This window comes from Nipponia nippon, unplaced genomic scaffold (assembly GCF_047370975.1).
Source record: "Nipponia nippon isolate SJK-2023a ecotype South Korea unplaced genomic scaffold, ASM4737097v1 scaffold_5, whole genome shotgun sequence".
In the NCBI taxonomy this organism is placed as follows: domain Eukaryota; kingdom Metazoa; phylum Chordata; class Aves; order Pelecaniformes; family Threskiornithidae; genus Nipponia; species Nipponia nippon.
Genome location: NW_028262369.1, coordinates 81484740 through 81511166, shown reverse-complemented (window position 1 = coordinate 81511166; position 26427 = coordinate 81484740). Strand labels below are relative to the sequence as shown.

General features: G+C 36.2%; 1 protein-coding gene across 12 annotated transcripts in view; it reads left to right on the top strand.

The window, feature by feature from the left end:
• SLC4A10 (solute carrier family 4 member 10) overlaps positions 1 to 26427 on the top strand; it is a 202024-nt gene that overhangs the window by 147358 nt on the left and 28239 nt on the right. For 10 of the 12 annotated variants that reach the window (XR_015698619.1, XR_015698618.1, XR_015698617.1 and 7 more), the window contains 8 exons: positions 8680 to 8771; positions 13294 to 13451; positions 15246 to 15333; positions 15842 to 15988; positions 16557 to 16657; positions 18041 to 18215; positions 18401 to 18534; positions 19697 to 19942. Coding sequence is in view for 4 of the 12 variants with exons in the window: in XM_087730534.1 (XP_087586660.1) it covers positions 8680 to 8771; positions 13294 to 13451; positions 15246 to 15333; positions 15842 to 15988; positions 16557 to 16657; positions 18041 to 18215; positions 18401 to 18534; positions 19697 to 19942 (1141 nt within the window). In the remaining 8 variants the exon portion in view is untranslated. The remainder of the gene's footprint in view (positions 1 to 8679; positions 8772 to 13293; positions 13452 to 15245; positions 15334 to 15841; positions 15989 to 16556; positions 16658 to 18040; positions 18216 to 18400; positions 18535 to 19696; positions 19943 to 26427) is intronic. The other 2 variants (XR_015698616.1, XM_009461998.2) reach the window with 1 other exon arrangement.

Here is a 26427-nt window from a genome sequence, read left to right as displayed (position 1 = left end):
GTAAATTGTGGTGTGTAAATTATGCAGGAATCTACACTGAAATGCTCAGCTTTCAAGAACTCTGCTGTCCTTAGAAGCTTGACCGGGGTAGCAGCGAGGTTTCTGATCATTTTCTTCTGCTGTTGCCTCATGACCCAAATGCTAGAGTTCAGCTACGGTGTTATGCTCAATGCAGCTATGTATTTCTTTTTAGATTGCCGTGGAGCATCTGTACAAGCTTCTCACAATAATACAAAACCAAGTTGTTAAAATATAACTTTGGATAAGGTTGAAGCAAAAGAAAAATCAGCTAAATTATGTGTAAAAGAAAACAAAATTAAGGGATATAAATACCTTATATTATTGTCAAGAGTGTGCTGTGAGACTTATCTTTGTTTCCTGAGCGCAAACTGGTAAGATGCAATCAAGGCATCATTTTAGTCTGCTTATTCCCATTTGTGCACAAAACATTGTGGAGAATGTATGAACATAAAATGTTCCATATATTGCCAACAGTAGCAGTATTATTTTCTTTTTTTAATACAAAAATGCATTAAAATAGTAAAATATTTTATTATTGCTTTTACTTTCTGGATGAGAAGCTTAATTCCTGGAAGACTGCAGGGAGAAAACCAGACCATCTCAAGTACTACTGATGAGCTTACAGCTCAGTTCACCCCTGTCAGAGATCAGAGTTTTCAGAAACAGCAAGTGCCAGGAGCTTTAGAAGAGCTACTTATTTGTCCCCATTGAAATGAGGCAGGGGAACTTGGACACTTTTTCTGCACAAAAGGAAATTCCCAGTTTGGTTAAATTTGGGGTTAGTGTGGACAGTTCAACTGAACAATCCTTAGCAGTCTGTAGTTTCTAAAATAGGTGGTTCAGAGCCATAAATCCTTGCCATCTGGGTTGTGTGGTACAGCTGGGGATGCAAAACCCCTCCTTTGTCCAAGTTCTTGGCTATGCTAGCTTATCAATGTATCAATTTCCAGATATTCAGGAGCAAAGTCTGAAAATGAAGACATAAACTTAAATTCAATATATGGCTGTGCTGCTGACAGACCACTGTGATATCTTTGCTGGAAGATAGTTGTACATATGTTCTCCCTCCATTTTTTCTTTGTTTAAGAGTCTGTCAGACCATCTAATTAATTTGCTTTGTATTTAGTAGTATTATCTTTTGTTTACAATGGCTTTTCTTCACATCCTCTGCAGGGCTAAGATGTCAGGGTGCTATGGATTTACCATGCATTTTTAATGCTGCCATGCTGTGTTTAACTTTCACTTTTCATTAAGCATCAAAACTGTGAGAATTAAAAGCCTGCTTTTGATGTTCCAATAAAAACCGACAGTCAAATTTGGCATAAGAGCAGGAAAAATTATATATATTTTTTTTGAAGTCTAATTTGACACCAAATACCCCAAATAGAGGGTGGCAAGTAATTTTAGCATAAATACCGTAAAAGGCAGGTAAAAAGATGAATCTTTGTCATTAGTAAATCATCTTTGGAAAGTTTGGTTTGTAAAGCAATTTAGCTTATTTGTATTAAGATCAATAGGTTTTTCACTCTGATAGCTGAGAGCTGTGTCTGTAAATTGCTATGACATGGTCTAAAAAGCCAAAACCAATTGCAGATATACACCTTTCTATTGTTAGAGGTATGCGAAAATAATTTCATAAGCCTCTCCCCTTTTATAAAGGGTTCTGCAATTCAGAATTCAAGTGTGCGTGGCATGGAAAAGTAGCTGAATTGACAAAAATGTAGTTAGGAAAAGAAGTTTTCATCATGTAAACATTTTAGGTTTTTTGACTGACTATTTCACTTTTAGACTAAAACTTCAGAGTACGTGTGTGTGTGTGTGTCTGTATATGTAATGAGATCTAACAGACCTTTTACTGATAAAAGCCGAAGAGGAAGGAACTAGGGGAGAGGAGCATGGCAGGATAAGTGACTTGTAAATTGTATTTCCCTGCACCTTGCTGAAGTGTTCTTTATCCGTAATAACATGATCTTGTGCCTGTTTTCTGTTCTGTACGTATGCTTTTTATAACTGCTGCTTCTCCCTTACACGTTATTAGTGTAAAAATTGCATTATGCCACACATCATGTCTTATTTTGAGAAATTCTGAAATTCCAAGGAGAGGTTTATTGATATGCCAAAGAGCTTGAAGAAAGCAATGGCATATTACATGGAGGATCTTCAGAGTTAATAGCATGAGCTGCTGAAGCAGTTAATTTTGACATGTTCTTTTGCAAGGCTTTTTCCAGTTATTTCAGTTGGCATGATGGGCTGGTTTGGACTTCTTCATTGTTTTATGGCAGCATGAGCACACGCGGAGGTGTTTAAGACTATGCTTGGGTGTCTACTTTAGGACAATATGCTTTAGTATCCCAGTAAGTCTAAATTACCAGTTATGTGATGGTGTTTGTTACTTTCCTCAGTTTCGTAATCTCTCCTAAACATCAGTTCAAGCATTTATGCCGTAACTCAGAGCTAGCTTACAGCATGTAAAACTCTGATGTCAATACTACCACGTGGAGAGAGACGGACGTTACTTGGAGCCATATGAAAAGGGTAGGGAGGCATTCCTAGGTACGTGACCGTGTCCCTTAATTTTGGGAATAAGTCACAACGAATGCCATATATATACCCAAGTTTTCTGGCAGTATTGGATCTGGATCAGGTGGATTGCTAAAGCTTTCCTTGAAGAGAAGGCAAACTCAAAGATAGTTAATTCTAGCTTAAATTAGCTAATGCTCTATTTCTTATTTTATATTCTTCTCAAATGTATATATTTTAATCAACTTGTATTATCCACAGGTTTTTACATTACTAAAATATAACTTGTATTTACGAACATTTTCATCTGATATTTATTCTTTCTTTCTCCACATTTCCTTGTACCCATGATAAAATGTGTAATCTATATGTATAAAACTGTATCATTCATCTTTGTATTTCTTTATTTTGCTCTTTGTTGTGTCTGTCTCTAACAGGCTCATCTCATCTCTGTATCTTCCTCATCTCCTATCCTTTGGGTTCTGTAAACTCCCTGAAGGTTCAGAGGTAGTATAAATACCTATTCTTGCTTGGGCTTCAGATCATTTCAAATGTACACCCTTGTCTCCATCTCAGTTTCTTGACAGCATGCAACTTCTTGCTATTGTGATTAAAAAATACCTTAGGCCTTTGTCAGCAGCTGTGCCACATTTAAGAGAAGCTTGTGTGGAATGATGTTGTTTTGGGGGGAAAAAAAGTGCCATTTCTTTATAAGTTCATTTTCTTACATCAATTTGTAAAACTGCAAATCATAGCATTTTAGTTAAAACTGCATGACTTCATATGAATTATGCTTGAGATGCAGGCCTAGCATTAGCAAAACAGGTAAAGTGACTTATTCCTTATCCTCTTAAATTATGTATCATTAGTGAGCACCATATTTCCTTGCAGTTATGCAGGTACAATGGGAGTGACCTGGTTCTCCACTGATTTAAAATGTTATGCATCAAGAGGCCTAAAGGTACATATACAATTCAGCCTGCAAAGATGGTATCACTACTCTTATTATATTAGAATTTTACCGTATACTTAGGAAAACTTACTGGTTTTCAGTCCTTGATTTTTTTTTTGATCTGAACAGTGTGTCCATTTAGATTTGGAAAATTGGTGACTAGTTGCAGTGAAAAGCCTGAAGATTGTATAGCTGGCTTGCAAACCAGATTTTTTTTCTGAATGGGAAGAAATCTATATGGTCTAGAAAAATAAGCAACTTCTTTTCTGATTCAATTTCCTTTGATGTGTCAGTTGCATCCAATTTGTTTCCATTAACTGTGATTTGTGTCTGAATACATTGTTCTTGGTTTTTGTCATTGGTATTCTAGAGACCTCTTGGATTTTGATTGATAAATACGACACACATAGTTAAGTGTCTTGAGCTTTAAATTTTAGGGAGTCAGAGTATGTTGCATGTGACAGTAATTTACTGGGATTATTATTTTTTTTTTTTAATTTGGCAGGACTAATAGTCTCAAAATGCTGAGCTCTATCTGCAAATGCAAACTTCTATTAGTGTAACAAATATGGACCTTATTTTCATGGATTTTGCTTTTTAAGTGGCTTGGCTTTGCATGAGTATTTTTTCTGTGAATTCTTGCTCTATTCAAAGCTCTGGCAATTTCACGTTATCTGAAAAAACCACTTATTTTTTATGTACACCGATTTAAAATATAATTTTAAAAACTATGTTGATATTGGCTTTTTAATACATAGATAAGCCTTAACACCCATTTAGTGTGTCTTTATCTGTTAGGTATTAAGTTCCTTTGTATGTAGGCTGGATATTTCAGTGATACCACATTGTGCATTTGTTTGACTGATACTTTAAAAAGTCTGAATGGCTCTCTGATGAATTGTCAAAGAATGCAGCTCTTCAGATGCTTTATGTAGATGGACTGCAGGATAAATCAAGGCTTTTGAACTTTAGATTTATAAGGACTCAAAGTACTACATTGCACTCTTAAAAAAATAAAATACTGTATTTACCCCATACGGTGTGTAAATAAACATTTTGCTTGAGAGCGCTGAAATGGAACTGGCAAGGACAGGGCAGTTCCTGTCCTGAAGAGCTGAATAAATGACAAGGCTGTTGCTGCTCTTACTCACTCTTACAGGCAGCTGATGGTTTATGCCTTCACCATTCTTACCAGCCTGAACACCATATTGCCCACTCAGAGGTAATAAACCATCACAAGTGTTTTTCTCAGAGCAGATATTTAAAGCCTGGCTAGGGTTTGGTGTTAGGTTTGGGTTTGGTTGGTTGGTTGGTTGGTTTTTTTTTTTCTCTTTTGCACATAGTGCTTTGAAGGCTCCCATATTATAAAGATAAAATTTGGCTAAAACTTGGATTAGTGTACCTGTATTCCAGGGACAGTTTGATGCCGTGGTGACTGTTGACGTTTTGGTGAAAATTGGAGAGGAAATGCCTTTCCGTTTGTTTGTTTTGGTCTAGGTATGATGTGACAGCTCCCCTTTCATTCACATAGCTCTTTAATTGACTGTTGCTTCATGGGACCATCATGGTGCCAATAACTGTGTCCTTCATTCAGAGAAAACAATCAGTTGCTGAAATTAAAAGCGGCTTGAGAATAAAGTGCATATATAGTTGCCAACGTGCTTTAGCAAACAATATTTTTAATGATGGTGGAAAACCAGTGTGCATGGTGATGCCAATGTTCACTAGGTTGCCATCAGTATGCTTTTGGTCCTATCCCATTTGGAATTACTCATGCGGTTAACAGCATTCACCCCAAAGACATATCATTTAAGTCAACATGAACTTATACACAAAATTAAATTTTTTTATGAATTTTTGTGGCTTCATAGCTCAGAAGAGGAAGCTACCAAATATAAAAATAATCATGTTCCGTTGCAGTCCTGCTCCTAGGGAGAGGGCCACCATAGCACTGCATCTGCCTACTATCTAGTGCAAAAAATATACAGGCATTTAACAAACTACATGTGTACAGGAGCAGAAATCTCTCCAAAACCCAGTACTTTTTGTCTTACTCTTCTGTTGAAGGGCCACACAGAGACCAAGTTCCAGATTCGCATTTCACTGACTGTATTGTTGCGTAAGAAACACGCATTCCTGCAGTGTTTAAGATGCTCTTTAAAAAACTTTCCCCATGACTATCATGTGCAAAGTGAAATTAACTGTCTTCTCTGCCTTCTATCTTTGATTGTTATTCAATACGGTAAAAAAAACAAACTTCTTGTTCCAAGATCCAGAAAGCTGTCTTTAAGTTGCAGAGCTATTTAAACATCTCTTACTGCCTCAAGGTAAAACTTGTGTTCTTTCAGATTACTCCAGCATATGGGTAACTCAAAGTTTGAGGTCTTCTCTTGGCACAGAAGAGGAACATATGCTATTCTTATAAACTTCGCATACTTACTGGTTGTGGCTTTTATTTCCTACTATGTATATTTTTACATATTTTTCTCCTGAAAGAAAAGTGGACACAATGTTTAAAAGTTAGCCTTTGGACTGTTATGCTAATTGCATAGAGGCTTTTGACGCCTCCAGTTATGATGTTAAAACTTCAGTATTTATAACAGGTGGTCCATGCTCTGATTCATTGTCTTGAATTTTGGGGTCCAGAAAAAAAAAGTATAAATGTAAATCTCTAATTAGCAACAGAAAGATAATGAACTACTATTTCTGTTGCTTTCCTGTAACATCTTTATAACATAGTATGTATATTAGTATGAGTAATTATTGCAAGTATTTCCCTTTGTATAGATCTTAGAATATAGAGGAGTGTCTAAAAGGAAGAAATTAAGAGTTAAGAAGGTCTAGTATTTTACTAGATCTAAAGTTTTCTGGGAGTAAGTTAGGGCAGAAATTTTCCCTGAGCATTTTATTGCTTCTCTGTTAGAATTAGTGGAAGGTTTTTTTGTTAGGTTATTAAAATCTCCAAAATAGTACAGAAATCGAATTTATATATTATTTTTAATAGTTATAATACTAAAGGGTGATTCCTGTAAATATAATTCTAAGACTGTTAAATAGAAAATACAGAAAAAAATTACAGCGTGAAGTAGTGTATGGGGATACATAGTGTAAAGGTGATGGTGTAACAATGATGGAACTCAGTGGTTTTTCTTTAAGTTCTAATTAAAACAGACAAATGACTGTTTATAAGCATCTTGCATATTTAATAATTTCTGGCTTCCAATTTGCAAAAGTTGTGACATTTAGGAATTAATAGTCTTTTTTATGTGAATTCCTTTAAGTTATGTTAATATGTTGCTTTCTGGAATCAATCCTTATTCTTGTCATATGTAAATTCTAGTCCTGACTTGTTTTTATCTACTTGGTTAGGTTAACATGCTTGTCATGTCTGGTTTTTTGCCATTATCTGTTTATTTCACTGTAGTGCTGAACAAAACCCCTCATTTCTCTTCTTTTTTAATCTGTCCTCATCCTGAATCAGAGAGAAAATGGAAATGTTTACATTTTTAAGACCGATACATTTAATAATAAGATTTCTAGCAATACATTTTAAAAGATTCTGTTCCTGTACTTCCTAATCAAAGTGAAATCTTGCTGGCTATGCTATCAGGATGCAGCACAGGAGTCTAAAAACTGGTTTGTGTCATGAGAGATTTGCCTAGTGGAAAATGAGATGTTGGTTTTCATGAAAACCAACCTTTTCCTTGAGTTTCAACTGGGAATTCATGACCAGACTTGGACAGGGATACTGTAGTGCTCAGCAGTGACAGAAGCTGGATACTTCAGTATTTTGGCAGCGGTTGAGATACTCTTGCAAGTCTCCTGTCCTGTTCAGACTGGATCCTGCGAAGCGCTCTGTTCCCTGTCTGTGGCTGAGGACATGCTTGGACCGCAGGCGTGCGTAACAGCAGTGTGAGGGGACACACTGTGGCTTTTTGAATTGCCCAGGCAATGTTACATAATAGCTTAGGACTTTCTGACTGTCTTCATCTTCAAGTATCGTGAACATATGGTCTTTGTTACTATGCAAGTTTAGGTTGATTTTCACCAGAACCAATGTTTTCACTTCATCATTTCTCAGTCATATGAGAGACTTTATTTGCTATGGAAACAAATATATGCTGGGCACGAGATGCTGACTCTGGGCCAGTTGGACGCTCTAGTTATTCCTGGGTATGTGTTAGGGCAGTAAGAGATAGTTGGCTCATATATTTGGTTCTTTTTCCTATACTTTGTTTTGATGTTCAGAGCTGTGCGCAGCTCCTGCCCTGCCAGGGAGGGAGGAGTGGTGAAGGCAAGCAGGGAACGACCCGTCACCCTGTGGGGTTTGTGTGCTGCCCTACTGCCAGCCTCACACCCTCAGTGTGTGCGTGGTGGCCTCTGGCCCTGCACAGGGGCAATGGTGGCATTAAGTAAAAATATGCTTTATGTGACATATACTTAATCCTGTTTTTCTTTTTGAGCTTTCGTTGGCAAAATTTTGTTGGTCACAAGACTTACTGTTTGCTTACATGAGACTGAGGCATGTTTAAATACTTCTTCTCATCTTGAGATATTTTTAAAACTTCTATAAAATACATTACTAAATCCTCACTGGAATTTTTTGAGAATGTGTTCGCTGAAACATTTGTTTTACACGTCAGTAATCACATTGTTAAATACTAAGTTTTTATATCATCTTAATTTCCTATACATCTATTTTTATAGCATCCCACTTTTATGCTGGGTTTTGTAGTTGCTATAATCAGGACATTCGTATACACATGAGTAAATTTATGAAAACTAGTAATCCTGTTTTATTCAGTGAGGAGTATTCTTGTAGACAGATATTGCCCAAAATTGGCAGCTCCTCAAATGACTTACAAAAACTATATGAATGCAGGACTTTGCTCAATGTAATATCTTAAAAATCGTAAGCTTTAATTGGCATAGAAAGTTTGTCTTCCAATATTTAAGAGTATCTTTTAGATTTTCTAAATTGCGTTCTCCCATTCCTGACTGCACATGATAAATGTTCTGTCTTTTGAGAATGTGTTACTCTCAGTAAGTCTTTAATTAAAATGCCATGTTTAGATGCTTCATATACATAAGATATGAAATGTAGTTCTTTAACAATTATTCCATTGGATGTTGCTTTATTTATAGAAGTAATTGTTAGTATTCTGTAATAACGGTACTTTTTTTAGCAGGTCAGATTGTTTCCCCACAGTCTGCTCCAGCCTGTATTGAAAACAAAAATGATGTCAGCAGAGAAAACAGCACTGTTGACTTTAGCAAGGTGAGTGTTCACTGATGGTGAAGAGGGCTTCCTGACTACCACATAGATCTTTTAAGTGAAATAAAATGAATCCATGTGAATCAGGGAAAGTTGTGAAGTGCAAATTTTACTTCAGCATTAAAGTTTTGTGTACACTGCAACACAATTTTTATATAACAAAAAAGAATTTTTCGTTTTCCTGATAAATTACTGGTAACAGGAAATGACAGTTTAGGAACATAGATAAATTTATTGCATGACAACATCATTGGTATATATTTGGAGGGGGAATTTTTACAAATGAACAGAAAATTACCTAAGTAGGAAAGTAATTCAGAATTCTTATAATTCAGATTTACCTCTCAGATTTTTACTTTTTATAGAAGTAATGCATGAATGCAAACTACGCTTTTTATAACCTGAACTCGTGGATTCCAGATGTCTCAAACAGAATGTGTTTCTGTAAACCTATAACTTAATTCTTCTGGCAAGCCAAGATATTTCAGTACACTTCACAAAAGATGTTAACTGTTCAGTAGTGGAGATTGCAATGACAGTTCAATGTTAGATAGCAAAGAAAAGCAAAACAGCTTCTCAGCTTTAATGTAAAGGAGGATTCTAATTTGTTTAAGAAGTCTGTATGTACCTAAAACAAACTGTCACATTAGATGCAGATGACAGACCTGACAGGGATAGATGACTTCAGCTGACACATTAATACAACAAAGGTTGAGTAAGTGAAGAAAGGTGATTTAAACCAAAATTCTGAAGAACAGCACTTTGAGTCTGTTGAATCTTAATGTTAGTGCAACTGAGCTAAAAGTAGAGTTATGTGATTGCTCCATCTGGTGCCAGACTTATTTCTTAGCAGCAGTAGCTATTTGCACCATTTGAATTCTTGACTGAACATGCCAGACTAGGAATGGTATATGGCTGAAATAAAGATGGGAAACAGATCTTTCTGTCAAAGACACTAAGAAGAAAGGAGGCTGGCTGGGGATATATTATGGACCGCATTTCTACAGAGGTAGCAAGGAGATCTATAAACAGTGACAAGTTGTTAAAAAATTGATGCTAGTACTTTAAAAATATTTTAAAATAAGATTGTAATGCTTTAAACAGTCAAGTATGATTTTTGTTTCCTGATATTTATATTAAAAGCGTTACCTAAAACATTGTTTTGGCAAGTGTTCTAATATAAAGATGTAAAATTTTGTAAAGGATATCAAATATAAATAAAGCTGTCTATTCAAAATTAAGCTGTGCAGAGGTGAAGCTCATAACAACCCAAAGGGAACGACATGACTTTCAGTACTGGTTTTCTTGCACATTTCCCCAGTTGGTTTGAGTGTTGTAGGATCAGAATCCCAGTCCGTTATCTAGCTGCATGATGTTTATATTAAACAAGAATGGAGGCTGCATCATTTGATCCTTCACTCACTATTTTTGTAGTGCTGCAGCTTTGCTGATCAAAAGAGCTCTTCCTGTTTAAACTGGCCTGAGAAGAGATTAACATGTCATCTTTTGACTAGCCTCATCAGTGTTAGATACCAACAAGGATGTCATGGATATGAAAGGAACAACTTCTGTTTGCAGGAATGAAATAAGAGTAAAGGATTGTTATCTAAGTACCTTTTTTGACTGCCTTTAAATAGATCCATTTATCCTTTTGAAGATTCATAAGTAAAGTACAATTTCCCCTTGAAATGTGCTCTTGCAATAACTCCCAACGGTTATAACTGGAATTATATGCACAGATTGAGAGGAAAGTAGAGCAGTACACTAATTTTCTCTTGAGTATTGTGATTTCTTGCTCTAATTTTGTTCCACATATTCATTTCATTTATCTTCTGCAAAAAAGCACCTTTGACTACCTCACATATTCTCTCCTTGCTAATGTATCTCCCTTGGGCTACTTCTAATATTCCAAATTTTGGAGTTGATTCAAAAAGCTGACTTAATCTGAATGCAGCACTGAGACTGTGTTGATTGTATTGGTATCAGTTTATGAATAATGTGAGACACAGCACTAAAAGCTGTCTTGAATGTTACTTTGGTAGCACAGAGAGGGAGACAGTTTCTGATGTTGGTACTTGTAAATGTGTCACTCCTGTTCCTCTGGGGACACCACAAGGACTTTGTATTTCGGGGGTGATGTGGAGGTGATCTGTCACAGCACCACTTTATCATGTGTCTGAGCAGGATGGGGATGGCAGGTTAACAACTGCATCTGGCTGGTCTGTGCTTCTTATGCCAGAGGTTGAAGGGAACCCTAGTTGTTCTGAAATGTGAAATGCGTAAAGAGACTGGACCCGCATCCCTTCTCATGGCAATGTTCCTATGCTCCACATGGAAGCACTAATTCTGAATCAAACCCCAGTTCCGTACTGACAGAGTTTGGTCTTTCAAATACCATGTGAAATAATTGACTTCTTTTTGAATACTGGTTGTCTCTGCTTATAAATAAATTTGATGAATATGTGTCATGGCTTTCCTAAGAAGTGATGTTGGGTATATTCTGTTTGTCTTCATGTCAATTTATGTCTGGTTCTGGGGGAGGCCCCCACCACTCTTTTCAGTCCTTGAGTTGCCCTGGAGGGGAATGGCCTCCACATTAGTTATTTAGTTTTATGTTTAATTGGAGCTTATTGGGACTATTTAGTGCCAGGGTCATGAATGTGACTCAAGTTAGGGTGCAGATTACCACGCACATGAGGTCTCTCCAGGTAAAGACCTCTTGAGGTAAGAGATGTATAATGGATAGGTTAGATGAAGCATTCGAAGGATATAGCTTCTGCCATTGCCCCAAATTCACTCCAGGGCCACCTCTGCTCTCATATAGCGGAAGCAACACGTGGAGTTTGGGTGTATTTGCCCAGTTTGGTGCTCCTCTGCCAGCTACCTTCCTTTTAAGTGGGGCTCTGTTCACTACCTAAAAGACTTTGGAATCTTAAGCTGATAAATAGTACAGGAAACATATCTGGAAATACTTTCTGGTAGATGGGAGACTGAATGCTTCTTTCAGATTTGAATCTTGATCCTGTGATCTGTATGTTAGTGGGACCTTAAGGTGACAAATGTAATGTGTTGTACATGAGAGATTAGTTATTAAATGTTAAATCCATTCACAAGGTAAAATTGGTACAGAAAGCACGTTGCTATGTGCCTGAAAGACTAATTCCTTTCTCTCAACTATAAATGACCCACGACACCAAAATTAGGTGCAAAGTGAATATGTTTAGGTTTTGTATTTAACCCTGAAGAGTTATTTTGTGATTTGAGTGAGGAATAGAATTTACCTCACTGATAACTTTACCTTGCAAAAGTACTTGGTCTCTAACCTTCCAGGTTCAGGTGATGCTTGTTTAACTTTGTGAGGTGTTTGGTCATCGTTCTAGATTAGCTTAGGGTAGCATTAGACATCTCTCTGTGATCTCAGCTAAATAAGATTTCATTACACAGGCAACTGTGTTATATCTGAATTCTGATTTAGTGCCAGAGCCATTTGCAAGAAAACAATTTTCTAAATATTACCAAAAACTATGCAAACTAGTACTGACAGATGGCTGTAAGATAGACATTAAAATGGTCCACTTTAACAGTTTATATTGGATTTGGTTGCTGTTGTTGTGTTTAGATTAATAAAAGGAAAGCAAATGACAGAATTCATGCATTTTGAAATGTAGACAATACTGGTGCATAATGAAATCAAACATACATTATATACTTTATTACTCCATGTCGATCTTTGTTACAGGGTAAACTCTAGACTGATACCAAGGAGATAAATACAAATGAACGCATTCTTAGGCAAATACCTTAAGCTTATATAGCAATGTCATGATGAAGCTGTTTCTCTGTCTTTTCCACCATCCCTGCAAAAGTCAACATCACTGCCTTAAAACTCCGGAGTTTTTGTTGTGCATTGTTCTTTCAGTTTACTCTTGAGACAATCATGGTCATAGTTTATTTTCTGTTATTTTCAGCAGAAGGGCAAATGTCTTCCATTAAATCCGAAAACAAAAATACATCTCACTTACAGTAGTAGAAGGAAAATTATTTGTAGTGGAACCCGTTCTTCTTAATGAGATTATAATACAGCAACTATGAACTATGAATTCATTATTTCCAGAATTGTTAATTATGGGAAAATAAGGTGTCTTCATTTCTTCTACTGTTATGACTTATTTATTCTGTTATGAATTATTGATGCTGTTATGATTATTGATAAAAAGTATTACTAGGAGATTAATACTATATTCTTAAAAAGATTTTGAATGTGATTTGTTGTCTTTATAATTTAATTCTGCAGTACTTTAAGTATGTTTCCAAGAAAAATTAGTCAAATAATGAAAAACCAGTTGTTTGATTTTTGAGAAACATTTTTATTTAAAAAAATTATTCAACAGACAAGAATAGTAGAAACTGTATAATTGAAATAACTAAGATTATAGTGCAGTGACCAGAAAGTCTCTGTCAACAAATCAGGGGAAAAAATCCCTGTGAATAGCTTTTAGGTTGTAATTTAATATACTTTTCCCAGGTTGACCTACACTTCATGAAAAAGATACCACCTGGAGCTGAAGCATCAAACATCTTAGTTGGTGAACTAGAGTTCTTGGACCGTGCGGTTGTTGCTTTTGTTAGGTTATCTCCTGCAGTGTTGCTTACCGGACTAGCTGAAGTTCCGATTCCAACAAGGTACAGTTGGATTTATTTTTCTTCATGTTTTTCTGCGCACCTTGTGGAGACAGGGTGGTGTGACCTTCAACTTTGTCATTTATTGAGTTATGAATTCGGTTCTTTCTTTAACAAAGACATCTCTTAGAGACATCTTTCCATTCATCCTTTAAATGATGTATGGGTACGTTCAGAAACATGCCGTTCATGTGTGCAGATATTCATTCTTTGCAGAAGTAGAAATGATAGCTTGTTAGGTTACAACACACAGTTTACCCTGTACAAACTGGTAATACTGCAGATGAAATACTAAGGTGAAATATTCAGCTGCTTAGAATATTTCATCTGGAACTGAAACTGCTTGTGTGATACTGCATAACTATGTCCAGAAGAAAAAAAAAGAAGAAGGAATTGAGTAAAGGGAAAAAAACAAACTATGTCATTTCATTGACTAGGGATAGTGAATGGGTTTACATGCTGTAAATGTCACGCTCTTCTGAAAGTTACTTTGTAGATACTTGCATGGTAGTGAATGTCACTTTCAACCATACATTTTTATTAGATTAATTTTTTCTAAGTTGAAACTTTTTCTGATGAAGTACTTTGGTTCTGAGAACAAATTATGAGGAATTAAAAAAAAAAATCTAAAATAGACTTTGTAGTCAAATAGAAAGCATTTAAATAGATCTGCAGATATATTGTTTCCTGCTGGGGTTGATTCAGATCAAAACTCCAAAGTGATTCTCCCATATCCGAGTTCACCGACTTAACTATTATTGCAGTCTCTCACCTTTTTTGGTACTTGTGCATATGTTTGTACACATATTCTGTCTCTCTTTCCCGTTCCCTCGTTTAGTTTCCATGAAAGTAGAATTCCGACAGAAGACAGTAATGTATTCCAGTTGTTCATGACACTCAGGAAGGAGTGTTATGCTATGAAATGCAATGCTGAGACTCAGACTCAGATCCTTGCTTCCAGTCAGATAAATAGTGTAAAATTTTCTTTAAGTTGTAGTTACTTTGTAGTTACTTTGGATATGACTTTTTTTGTCTTTTCTAATTTTTGCATGTGTATAAGGAACATTGAGGGACTGAGCTGGCTTTGAAAAAACATCTGAAGCCTTTCCTCATAACCTCCCCCAACTTCCCACAAAAAGAACCACAGATCTCTTGATTTTTGACCAAAAGAAAATTAAATAATTAAAAATTAGGATAATTAAGAATTTTGCAAAAATGTTTATTTAAAAAAAAATTTAATAATGGTAGTCAAAAAATTGTCTTTTGCATTTTAGCAAAACTGAGAACTTTCTGCACGTATCCTCTGCATTTTATAGAACCTTACTAGCCCCAAGCCTAGAGTAGAGGCTGTCTAGAACCTTAATGGGAGTAAGAGCGATTTAAAAATTATTTTTATTCAGGGTATTTTAACTTTCCCGATATTTTAATAATATTACTACCATAAAATAGTTGATTCTGTTGACTTAACAGAATTAAATAAATTAATGTTAATGTGTTCTGTACATAGATTATAATTGCATATATTTATTATGTAAGATAAGGTTTGTTATGTAAGGAGGTTTTGATAGTCTCAATCAAGTCTGTGAAGCTTATGATATATTTTTGGAAGTTATTTTCACATTTTTTCAAACCAGAGCTTCATGTTTAAATGCATGTGTGAGGATCTTGAAGGAGATTATATATAATGTTTGTCTTAGAGGTTCTTCTAGTCCAATTTTTAAATAAGTATTGCTGTAGTATGTAGTGTATTTCAACCATCTATCCTTTACAATTTTTTTATTTATCTTTTCTTTGCAGATTTTTGTTTATTCTGCTTGGACCACTGGGTAAAGGGCAACAATACCATGAGATTGGAAGATCAATTGCAACACTAATGACAGATGAGGTATTTTTATTCATGACTTGGTTTTTGTCATTTTATACTGACTGAAGAGGTGTAATAGGGAATCTCCAGTGTGGAATCGTCCGGATGAAATGTGGCTAATCATTCTGATGATGCACAAATAGCATTGTAGTTCATTTCATGATCCTGTAACAGCCCAGATCATGCTGCCATAAGGAGATAACAAAATGAGAAACAGTATTCATATGCAAAGATATCTTCACTGAGAAGATTCCATTTTACACAGTTACTTCCCAGTGGAATTAATTGTGTTTTAAGCTGTAAAATCTCTAGAACATTTAGCACCCATAAAGATGTTTTTCCATAGCAGCTGGAGCTTCTATGAAAACTATGTACCAGAAACTCTAGTCAGTTGAAGCTGAGATTGTTTGGTGGGAACTGCAGAAGTGTGTTCTATCTCAGAGGAAAGGGGCCATTGTAAAAAATGTTACGAGGGTATTCCTTTCCCCATATCTTTTTCCTCCCACATACACTTCTCCATTTTTCACAGGTGTTCCATGATGTTGCTTACAAAGCAAAAGACCGCAATGACTTGGTGTCTGGAATTGATGAGTTTCTTGATCAGGTTACTGTTCTCCCTCCTGGAGAGTGGGACCCAACAATTCGAATAGAACCACCTAAAAATGTTCCCTCTCAGGTTTGTACACTGTAAAATTCAGACACTTTTAAATGTTGTAATTAATTTTTGCTAGGTAGAATTAAGTCTCATTAGTGTAGCATTTAGCAGAGTCACTATATAGTGTTTTGTTGCTTTAAGAGAACCCTTGTCTTGCAAGCATACAGTATAGTGATGACATTTTGTGTAGTTCAATACTAATTCTCTCCTGAATAAAGACAGATAGTTGTATCTAAAGATCTTAAATTCAGGGGTAATTGGTCATAAGCATCTTTGATTATTTTGAACAGCCATGGTTTGCTTTTGTTCTAAGCTTATTGCAAGAATTGATCAAAGCAGCCTGGCTTGCTACTCTTTAAAATGTTTTCTGATACAAGATTTTCTGTGATCAATTCTTTATATTTCTTAGACCACAATTCATTCTACTATTTCATGTTACAGAACTCCTCTACAGCTTATGAAGAGGTTATGTTGATGAATCTTACAATAAAATTTATGTGTTTAGTCTTTCAACTCTCAAAGCCTGTTTCCTCTGCTAAAATTATGTTTTGGTTGCTACGACTCATGAGAAGTATCTTCCTTCTGGTAGGAGAAGCGTAAGATCCCAGGAGTGCCAAATGGAACTGCAGCCCATGGGGATGCAGAACAACCTGGAGGACACTCTGGACCAGAACTGCAACGCACTGGAAAGTTAGTGAAAACATAGGCAAAATCTTAAGTGTTCCAAGTGATGCACTTCCAACGGAATCATAATGATCTGGTTCTCTCTCAAATGACTGGCTTGGCATATGATCTTTTTCAAGCATTTTTCCTGATTTGCATATCGCATAGTTGAATAGGACAATACATGCTGATTTGCAGAGAGGGGGAGAGGGCAGGAGGATTTGCGTTTTCACATTGTGTTTACTGCAAGCTCCTTTCTCTGTTATTTATAAAGGTCAGACCTCTGTTAAACTTGATTAATGTTTCTTATTTTTGTACAGCATGAAGGAAAAGTTGGGAATAGTCTTGTGTCATATATTATGAATGCTGACCACTATTTTGTAGTTGAAGTTTCTGGGTTGTGCAGCTCTAGCGTTTCTTTTTTTACCTCAGTAAGCCATGATATGTCCTGGTACATGAGGCTATGATTACTGTGGTGGCTGCAATATACACAAATCAGAAGGAAGAATTTGCCTCAAGGAATACTTATGTTCTTTTGTCTAATATGGTGTGGTGTAAGCACATCAGCTGCCAGTGGTTGCCTTAGTGCAGTGTAGTTGTGTGATAGACTTTTCTTTTACCTTGCTGCCTCTTGATACTTAAATATCATTCCTACCTGCATAAGGCTAAAGATTCAGCTGCAGTGTTGGTGTACACAGTGGGGCAGAGGGGGATGATGGCCATTCTAACTGTAAGCCGTTCTCTCACCAGTGAACCTGGTAATTGACAGCTCAAAGGATTGTTCTAATATTTAGGAGATGGTGGCACTTTGTCTTCCTCTTTACCCCAGCAGCATCTGATATATCGGGTGTCTGTGAGAAAAAGGGCATTGTGGGGATATTTACTTTAACTGTATGGTGTATTGTAAGGGAGTGTCTGTTCCTAAATATTTGATTATATTTAGTATAGTGTAAATGAGAAAAGATGACAGTTCTTGTACTTGGAAAATTGTGGCCTACATTCAATTCTATCATCAAGTGTATTTAGGAACAAGTTCTCAAATAAAGAATGTGAAGCTCTATATGTAGAAGTGTGGGAGAATGGGCAGTGTGGTAGGTCTCTGATTAAACAAATGCAAAGAATTGTTTCACATAAATAATAGGGTTTTATGCTTGGGAGCTAACAACTGTTCAGAAGTTTTGGGTCTGGATGATTAGGTGAAGATTTTATAAAAGAAATATGCAAATTAGTTTGTTTTAAAAACACAATTTCCTGATTAAAGTTATCAAGACAGGGCTCCTGGATGAGTTATAAGAGTATGTGTCATTTGATCAAGAAACAATAGCTTCTCTGCAGTATATTTAAAGCAACACTGTGGAAGAAAGTTTGATATGCCTTTTTCATTAATTTGATCTCTTCTGTTTTTTTTAGATTTTTTGGAGGATTGATTTTAGATATAAAAAGAAAAGCTCCCTTCTTCTGGAGTGACTTCAGGGATGCTCTCAGTCTGCAGTGTCTGGCATCATTTTTGTTTCTCTACTGTGCTTGCATGTCTCCTGTCATCACATTTGGTGGTCTACTGGGAGAAGCAACTGAAGGTCGTATAGTATGTGTTAAATCTGAACTTTTAAAATAAACTTAAATTCCTAGGTTTGTGGTTAGTATTTTCTTACTGTTGCATGAATCACCTTTAAATATTGGTGTTTCAATCTTTAGAAAGCTACAGACTAAGACATTGCAAAAAGAACCTGTTTGAAAATTTATGGACACTTCTCTCTGTATCACATTCAGAGTGCAATAGAATCGCTGTTTGGAGCATCCATGACTGGAATTGCCTACTCTCTCTTTGGTGGACAGCCTCTTACTATACTTGGCAGCACAGGACCAGTTTTAGTGTTTGAGAAGATCTTATTCAAATTCTGCAAGTAAGTGAAGACCATGGTATGCATCATCCCTCGGGTGTTGTTAGGTAAAAGTAGAGACATTGATCCCAAAGTTCCAACATCTGCAGAATAAGATCAACAGTTTGTTTTGGAGTGCACTGCTTAGGCTTTCAGAGTCTGAAAATTTATGCAATGACTAAGACAAGTGAATTGGTGGTAATGCAGAAAGGTTGATTTTTTTTTTTAATTGTTGGTTTTTTTGTTTGTTTTCCAAAAAATCCCAAACTGTTTTGAAGGGAATGCAAGCTTCAGGATTTTTTTTCTTTTTTAATTGTATCATTTTCTACTCTGAAACAATACATTTTAATCTGTGGTTTACCTCATCCCTAACTTGTGCAAAAGGTGTTACCTCTCACCCAGGAAGTAAGTGCAGTGGCAGCGGTGCCGTCTTTCAATAGTCACTAATATAGACCCTGCCCTTCCTCCACCCGAACAGAAAAGGGGTGAAGTGTCATGCCAGAACAGTGTATCCTCACAATTATGTTAATGTGCTATACATGACATACCTCTGCCACGGTGTGGGTAAAAATTATGTCTGCATCTTGGCAACCATCATGTTTCTCTGTGGTCCTCTCTGCTTTTCTGCCTCATTGCTGTGATGGGGACTTCTACACCAAGATCTCCTGAACCTTCTGAACAACACAGAGTAGGAGACCCCACTCAGCACCCCAGGAGCTCTTTTATCACCTTCAAGTAGACCTTTCAGTTCTCTGTGGTAATGTCACCCAACATGTTTGGAGCTCTGTTGTCATATGCAATAAGCATACAGGATCTTGATGAAAGTTGTTATTATAGCTACTCTTGCAGCTTAAGAAGAAATTGGCAGATGTTGGCTGTTCACAAGTTAGGATGTGGGATAAAAAGTGGGTGGACCTTATACACTTAATGTGTGTGACTATTCTCAAACCTGCTCACTCACTTTAGTAGAGATAGAGCTCTTTGTGTCCCGTTAATTGGGAGGAGAGCTCAGGTCAAGAGGTGACTTGACAGTATGTTCAGTTCACAATAGGTAAATAATTTCTGATTCAGACTGTCCCCAGAATCACACATCCCTAGGCAAAGGAAATTTTGAAGCTGCCTCTTCTCCACTTACTGTGGCTAGACAAAAGATAAACTGTGTTTAATTTTTTTCTTTTTTTTTTAGAGAGTATGGGTTGTCGTACCTTTCTCTGAGAGCTAGCATTGGACTGTGGACTGCAATCCTTTGCATCATCCTTGTTGCAACTGATGCAAGCTCCCTAGTCTGCTACATTACCCGGTTTACTGAAGAAGCTTTTGCTTCTCTTATATGCATCATTTTCATTTATGAGGCCTTAGAGAAGCTGTTTCATCTCAGTGAGACATACCCAATCAACATGCATAATGATTTGGATCTGCTGACAAAGTACTCGTAAGTAAGATTGCTTCTGTTAACACTACTTTTTTTTTTCATAGGTTATGTTTTCTCTGTAAGGAATGCAAACCAATGTACAGCAGGAAAAGTTTGCAGTAGTTGCAAACTTAACATGTGGAAGCTATTGAGTTAGGCCTGATGCTGGCATATGGAAGTAGTAGTTACTGGAGGTATGTGTGCAAGCAGTACACATCTACTTAAGATAAGTAAAAAATATCTTGACTTGGAGTTTGAAAAAGCTTACACACACACAACTTGGAAGTCCTAGAATAAAAAAACAGGACTTGGAGGGACCTCAGCTTTAGGTCTTTATTCACGTTTTTATTTAATGAGGTGTAACAATGATCTCTTACTATAACCATGTACTGATGTTCAGGCAACACTTTTATACCATATTTATCTATTACTTTTTTTTTTTCCAAATTGAAATATTGACCTATCTAAAAAGTATATAATTTGATGTACCTCCTTTATTTTAACCTCTCTCAGTTAAGGTTCAAGCTCCAAGAGCTGAAGTGGATTTGGAATTGTTAGGTGCTTCTCAGTGGTGATTGATTTTGTCATAATCCATTTGTTCTTAATAACAGGATTTTTAATATGACTCCATTTAAGCAGCACTACTTCATTGTGGAGTTTTGACAGGTAGTATTCTACTTGGGGAATAAAAAAGTGAATGGCTTTAATCAAGATAGTCTCATTTAGAAGTAAAAACTCAGACTTGTTTCTGTGATATGAGAACAAAAATGGTCTTCTAGTAAAGGATAAGATCCTAGTCTGTCCTGAGGCCAGTTAAGCCTGGTCACCTCAGCAACTAAAATGTCATTAAAAAGCATTTTCAGAGAAGATCCCCCTCCAGAAATGTCTTTGTTATTTCACTGAACCCATTTGAACCCTCTGCATGAGCAGGGTGGAGCCCAAAAGGAACAATGCTTGAACAGTGCCACATCTTCTGTTCACTGGAAAAACAGGAGTGTCTCAACCAAATGTCTCATTTGCATTTTAAGCTGGGAAAAACAAAACACAGCAACAGAGAAAATATTTGAGCTTTGTATATGTTATCACTAGAAAAATAGTTGGCAAATCCTGAATCTGAATGCATGTTATGTACCTTAATACACAGAACAAGTTAAATTACAGAAACTATAGTTCTGCTGTGACATACTCACTCATCATGCTGAAAAAAATATTATTTCTCTCGAATAGTTTAATCAGGAGACAAAGGAATATTAATTTGAAGAGAAAGCAATAAACATCAAGAATAGACCATGCATGCAGTTGAGGTTATATCCTGGTCTTATTTAATTTCGCTTAACTTCTATGAAGTCATTATTTTACTCTAGCACAGTGTTTGTGGATTATTTTTTTCCTTTACCACTTCAAAGTAGTCATCTCAAAGGGAAAGAGAATATGATGTTCTCATACAGTTTTGAAAAACAGATGTTGACATACTATACAAAGTAAAAAAATTATTCAGAAACCATTTAGCAGGTGGAGCTGAGATGTTAAAATATGTAATGAAAAGCAGAAACAAATAGAAATACAGATTCCTGGGTAGCTAGCTTTATTCATGCTTAGCTGAATCCCATGATATTGCTTGAGATTTCAGAGAAATAAGATTAACAGTCTTGCTTGTATAGGGGTACAGTGATAGGTATCTCTATATTTTATAAAAGTGTTTCATCATTATAGTCCTTATGCTTACAAATAAATGGTTTTGGTTTTATTTAAAATTCCATTCATTAATCAGAATCCCAAATTGATTTTTGAAGGGTGTTATTTACTCTCTGCCTGCCCTTAGTAACTGTCTTCATTGAATGTAGAATGTGCGAGGCACGCAGAATGGTAAAAGAGCAGCTATTGTCATCTTCCAGTTACAGCTATTGACCTGTCCTGTCCTACTGTATTGCAATACCAGCACAACAGTTTTAGATTTTCCAAACACAATTCCTGAAGGACAAGTGTCTTCCAGATGTTTGGAAGAAAGATTTGACCGCTGCCTGGTGGTTTCAAACATATATATAGCTATTAAAATTATGTGATATAATAGTTTTGTAGTTATTTAGGGGGTCATCATTTCATACCTATATTCTCAGTTATTCTTTCACTCTGTGTAGTTAGTACAAATAAATTGACTTTTAAACTCTTGCATTACATTTCACTTTTGGTATTTATGTTGTATCTTCTACTTGCAGCAATATCCTGTTTATTATCGATAATCATGCCCATGGCAACTGACCCCACTAATACCAAAATGACTGGCTGTACACATAGTTATAAGCAGCATAGCTCTTATGGGATGTGGCTTACATTTTTTTAACCTTAAAACTGATTGTTGGGAGTGCCAGTATGCATACTGATTATCTTGTAAGAGCACATCTGCCGATTCCTGGGATCTGTGCTCTGAACACAGCAAAGCAGTAATTCCAGTCTCTTCTGTTTTCTCCTCTCCCTTCTCCTTCATCCGAGTTTTTCTTACTTCTTCAGAACCGACCCCAACAGGTTGGGAGAATGGAAAGATGTGCTCTGTTGGAGCAACTCTAAATCAGCTGCCCGAATGACCAGTGCTTTCACAGCAGGCTTGGTGCAACCCGAACTCCATGGGTTTGCTGTGCAGATACGCGCATATTATTCTGTCCAGACACAGTGGCCATTTGCCCAGAACTTGAAGGTATCACAATTATCATCCCCACGGGATCATCACAAGACAAGACATTTCAAATAACTCTCAGTCCCTGCTCAAATGTCTCTACATGTCTCAGTTCCAGAAAGATCAGAAACTAGAAGACAAATAAGCATAAAAGCTTACTTGAAATAAAAATCTCATTTTACTTGAGGTTGGGGAATATTGCTTTCACAAGGAATCAGAGGCTTTTTCTGCAGCATCTGACTCTAGTCCTTCTACTTGTAGTTCAAATGGGTAACAAACTTGGGCTGAAACTGGTCCTGTCCTTAAAGGACCAGCATACTCTGTTACAAAAGCTAATTAGTATCTGCTGTTTGCTAATTAAAACAGCTGTTTGCATTTTCCTCTTTGGGGATTTTAAAGACAAGTTTTTAATTGTTAGTAAAGCCTTGGCAGTTCTTTAATTAGCAATGGGTGAACTTCAAAAGGTTGAGCAACTCATTTCTCTTTGAATGCTCAGCCAAAGCTTATGTAAAACTTTATCTTGGATCTGAAATTCTGTGGTAGAAAACTCAGGTTATACTGTAAAATTTCTGTGTTTTCTGTATTCTGTTTGTTGCCCACTCAAAAGGTTGATGGTAAATAGGTCAGGACACTGTATGTATTTGAAGCTTTCAGCGTATGCAATGGCCCAGCCCTCCTCTCTTCTCCCATGGGCTTTCTGAGGATGCTCTGATGTCCACAAGTAGTCTGCTGTTAGTACTGTCCTTTGTAGTACTAGAAAGACAAAGAAAATAGTAATTTAAAGTGGTTGGTATTTCAACCAGATTTGAACCATATTTCAAGTGAGAAGCAAAACCCATTCTGTATTTTGGGTGGGTTTGAATTCTGTCATAAACAGTTTCTGTTGCAGGAGTTTGATGTAAAAGACTGTACTGCATGCATCTCCTCTTATATTTAAGAGTATAGGAGTCATTACTAGTATCTGCCATAACAAACCTTAGATGACTATAGAAAGAACATTCAGAACAGTTGGGATATTTTTTTTTTTTTTAAATCAAGCAGACCCAAATATTTGAAAATCAGCTGAAAAGTCCTCCTGAAAGATTTCTTAAAAATTCATATTTACCATTTTACCATTTTAGGTAGAAGATATGAGTTTGAGTTTGTTACAGAATTCTCTCTCAAAAAGACAAAAATAGCTTCTGTTGCATGATGATGTTGAATGTAGAAGTAGTCCTAATGCACTTTTTACTCCTTTATTATACTTGTTTGTTACTCTGTGTTGCAATATTGGCCTTACTCATCAGGTAATCTACTTGCAGGCAAATCCATTCAGCATTCATATGTAACTTTTTCTTAAACCACCATCTTTATGATATGGATGATAAAGAATAAGGCATTTAAGAGCTAAATCAAAAGAAGGACAAAGACAATCTGATTTTCAGTATGCTACTGTGCTGCAATTTTTTTCTTTTTAAACTACTTTGTTTTGAAGGAATTTAAATACAGTAGCTGCATTGTTTATTAAATAAAATACACATACTTTTTGATCTGGGCTTTTCTTTCTTTCTTTCTTTCTTTTTTTTTTACTGTGACCTTTTTGTATTTGTCATGCCATTAGCATTTGTAGGTTGGCATAGCAACTCTCTTATTTCTGCACTCTCTTCCTCCTGCTTTTCCTACCCCTGTAGCAAATATATCTCCAGTTAGTGAATCCTGTCTGGAACACTGATGCACATTGGTTTTAATGTGTGTATTAAATGTTAGGATATCATTTTTGCTAGTAAAGGAGAACCCTACAACTGGGTGGATTAAAAACAGAGGTTCTCAAAAGGAAAACAAAATAAACATTGTGGATGAAAGGAACATGATTTAGAAAGCAATCCAGTATTCTTTAAAATACAAGCATTTTAAGATAGTTATGTCAGAATACAGAAGATCAATTATTTCTCAGTGTGAGGTTGCTTAGATCTTGGGACTTTATATACCTTTTGTTTTTTATTAATTCCTTTTTCAGAGTAATGAATTCATGTTGTTTGTAATAATTCTTTACCAGAAGTTACTCAATTATTAACAGATTCCACTGAATAATTTTAAAGTGATTTCTTGGCATAGTAATATGCATATTGCAATCTGTCTTGGTATTGACATGCACTTAAGCATTAGGAGTAGAAAATCCCACTCTGATGTAATTAAGGAGCCAAGATCATGTCAATCTCACTATCATTTGCAGGCTATAGAAACCATTGCTTCTAGAAGGCATTGTGAAGATTAGTTTTGTGCACAAGCAAGTTTTAAATCTTTCATTATCTATATAACTTAATCTAAATCCATTATTTTTGGATGCAAATTATGTTGTTTTATACCCTGTATTCCCTAAGCTGCAGGTGGAATGAGAAGAGTCAGCGATGATATGCGCAGAATATCTCGTATGGATCCCAGGAGTGTAATTGAATTCTGATTCTTGCAATGATTTCTTTGAACTTAGATATGAATATAATTTTTTCCCCTTCTTTATAGGTTTTGTTTCTACAATTAAGTAACTGTGCCATATCCTCTGTGTCTTTCCCTAAGAATGTTCCTTTTCTTTCCAGAACCATGCAGCTGCCATCATTCAGTTTAACTGCTGGTTCCCTTTTGCTTCTTGACAAACCCTGGAATCCAGAAATTATTTTTCTCTATCCCATTTATTCTAGGGCTTCCCTATGTCTGCCCAACCCAGTTGACTAATTTTTCTCTTTCTGCCTGTTTTGAGTCCAGGGAGTGCCCACCTTGCTTCATTCTTTCCTACGGCTCATCCCCTCCACTTTGGAAACAGATTTCTTTGTTAAGCAATTCTCTCCAGGATACAGTTTGTACTTGGTAGCTGGTCTACACAATGCCTTCAAAAGCTCGAAAGGCTTACATAAAATCCTTGGGTGGTTTTGTTACAGTACACCTATGTGTATTGATACACTACACCTGAACAATCAAAACTTAGGCTGACCATATAGCATTATAGTATATTCCAGTGTATTATTTCTGAACCAGTGTTATACTGAATCTCTTCTCAGGTATATGTTTTTTTAACTTTGGAAGCGGGGTGAAGTGATATCCTAGAACTATTTCTCAGTGAAAGCTTTCAGATGAATTGTCAATATCCCACATAATTACACTACTTTTCTGCACATTAACTTCTGTGTATGGCAGTTACATACTGTAGTACTCCTAAGAATGCATGAATGGCATACTGCACCAGGCAGCTAATAAAGATCAACCTTTATGAGTGACAGTCAAGGTTAACAAAACCACAGTGTGATTATGAATCTGTTTTCTAGACTTTCCCCTTGACACAACAAAGTTCTCCTCCTGATGTGCTATCCAATGAAACCTGATTCTTTGAGATTTCTTCACTCTAACATCAGTTTTCCCTCCTCAGATTTATCTCTCTCTATGTGTGTATGAAATTGTTGTGCTGCTGAGTGCATTGTCTAGGTTCTTATATAGGCTTTTCTGTTTTCCTTCTCAACTTCACCTACTAAACTATATAGACTTCCAACTTTGGAGAATATATGTGGGTGCTTACTGATGTTCGTGATTGTCAGAGATGGGCTACTTAACTTAATGACTGAATGGTCTAATTCAGGATGGCAGATCTCATGAATAAATGAAGAAAAAATCTTGTCTTGCTATGACAGCTGTGCTTTGAAAGGGTTTTGTGATACTGAGAATAGAACTTAACTGACAAGTCCATTTCCCATCAGTATTAATTATTTTGTTTCCAGTCTCTTCTGCAGTAAGACTTTGATTTTGTCATTATGAATGTTAACCTGAGAAGGAGTAGGGTAAATATAATGCCAGGGATTACAGGTGTTGT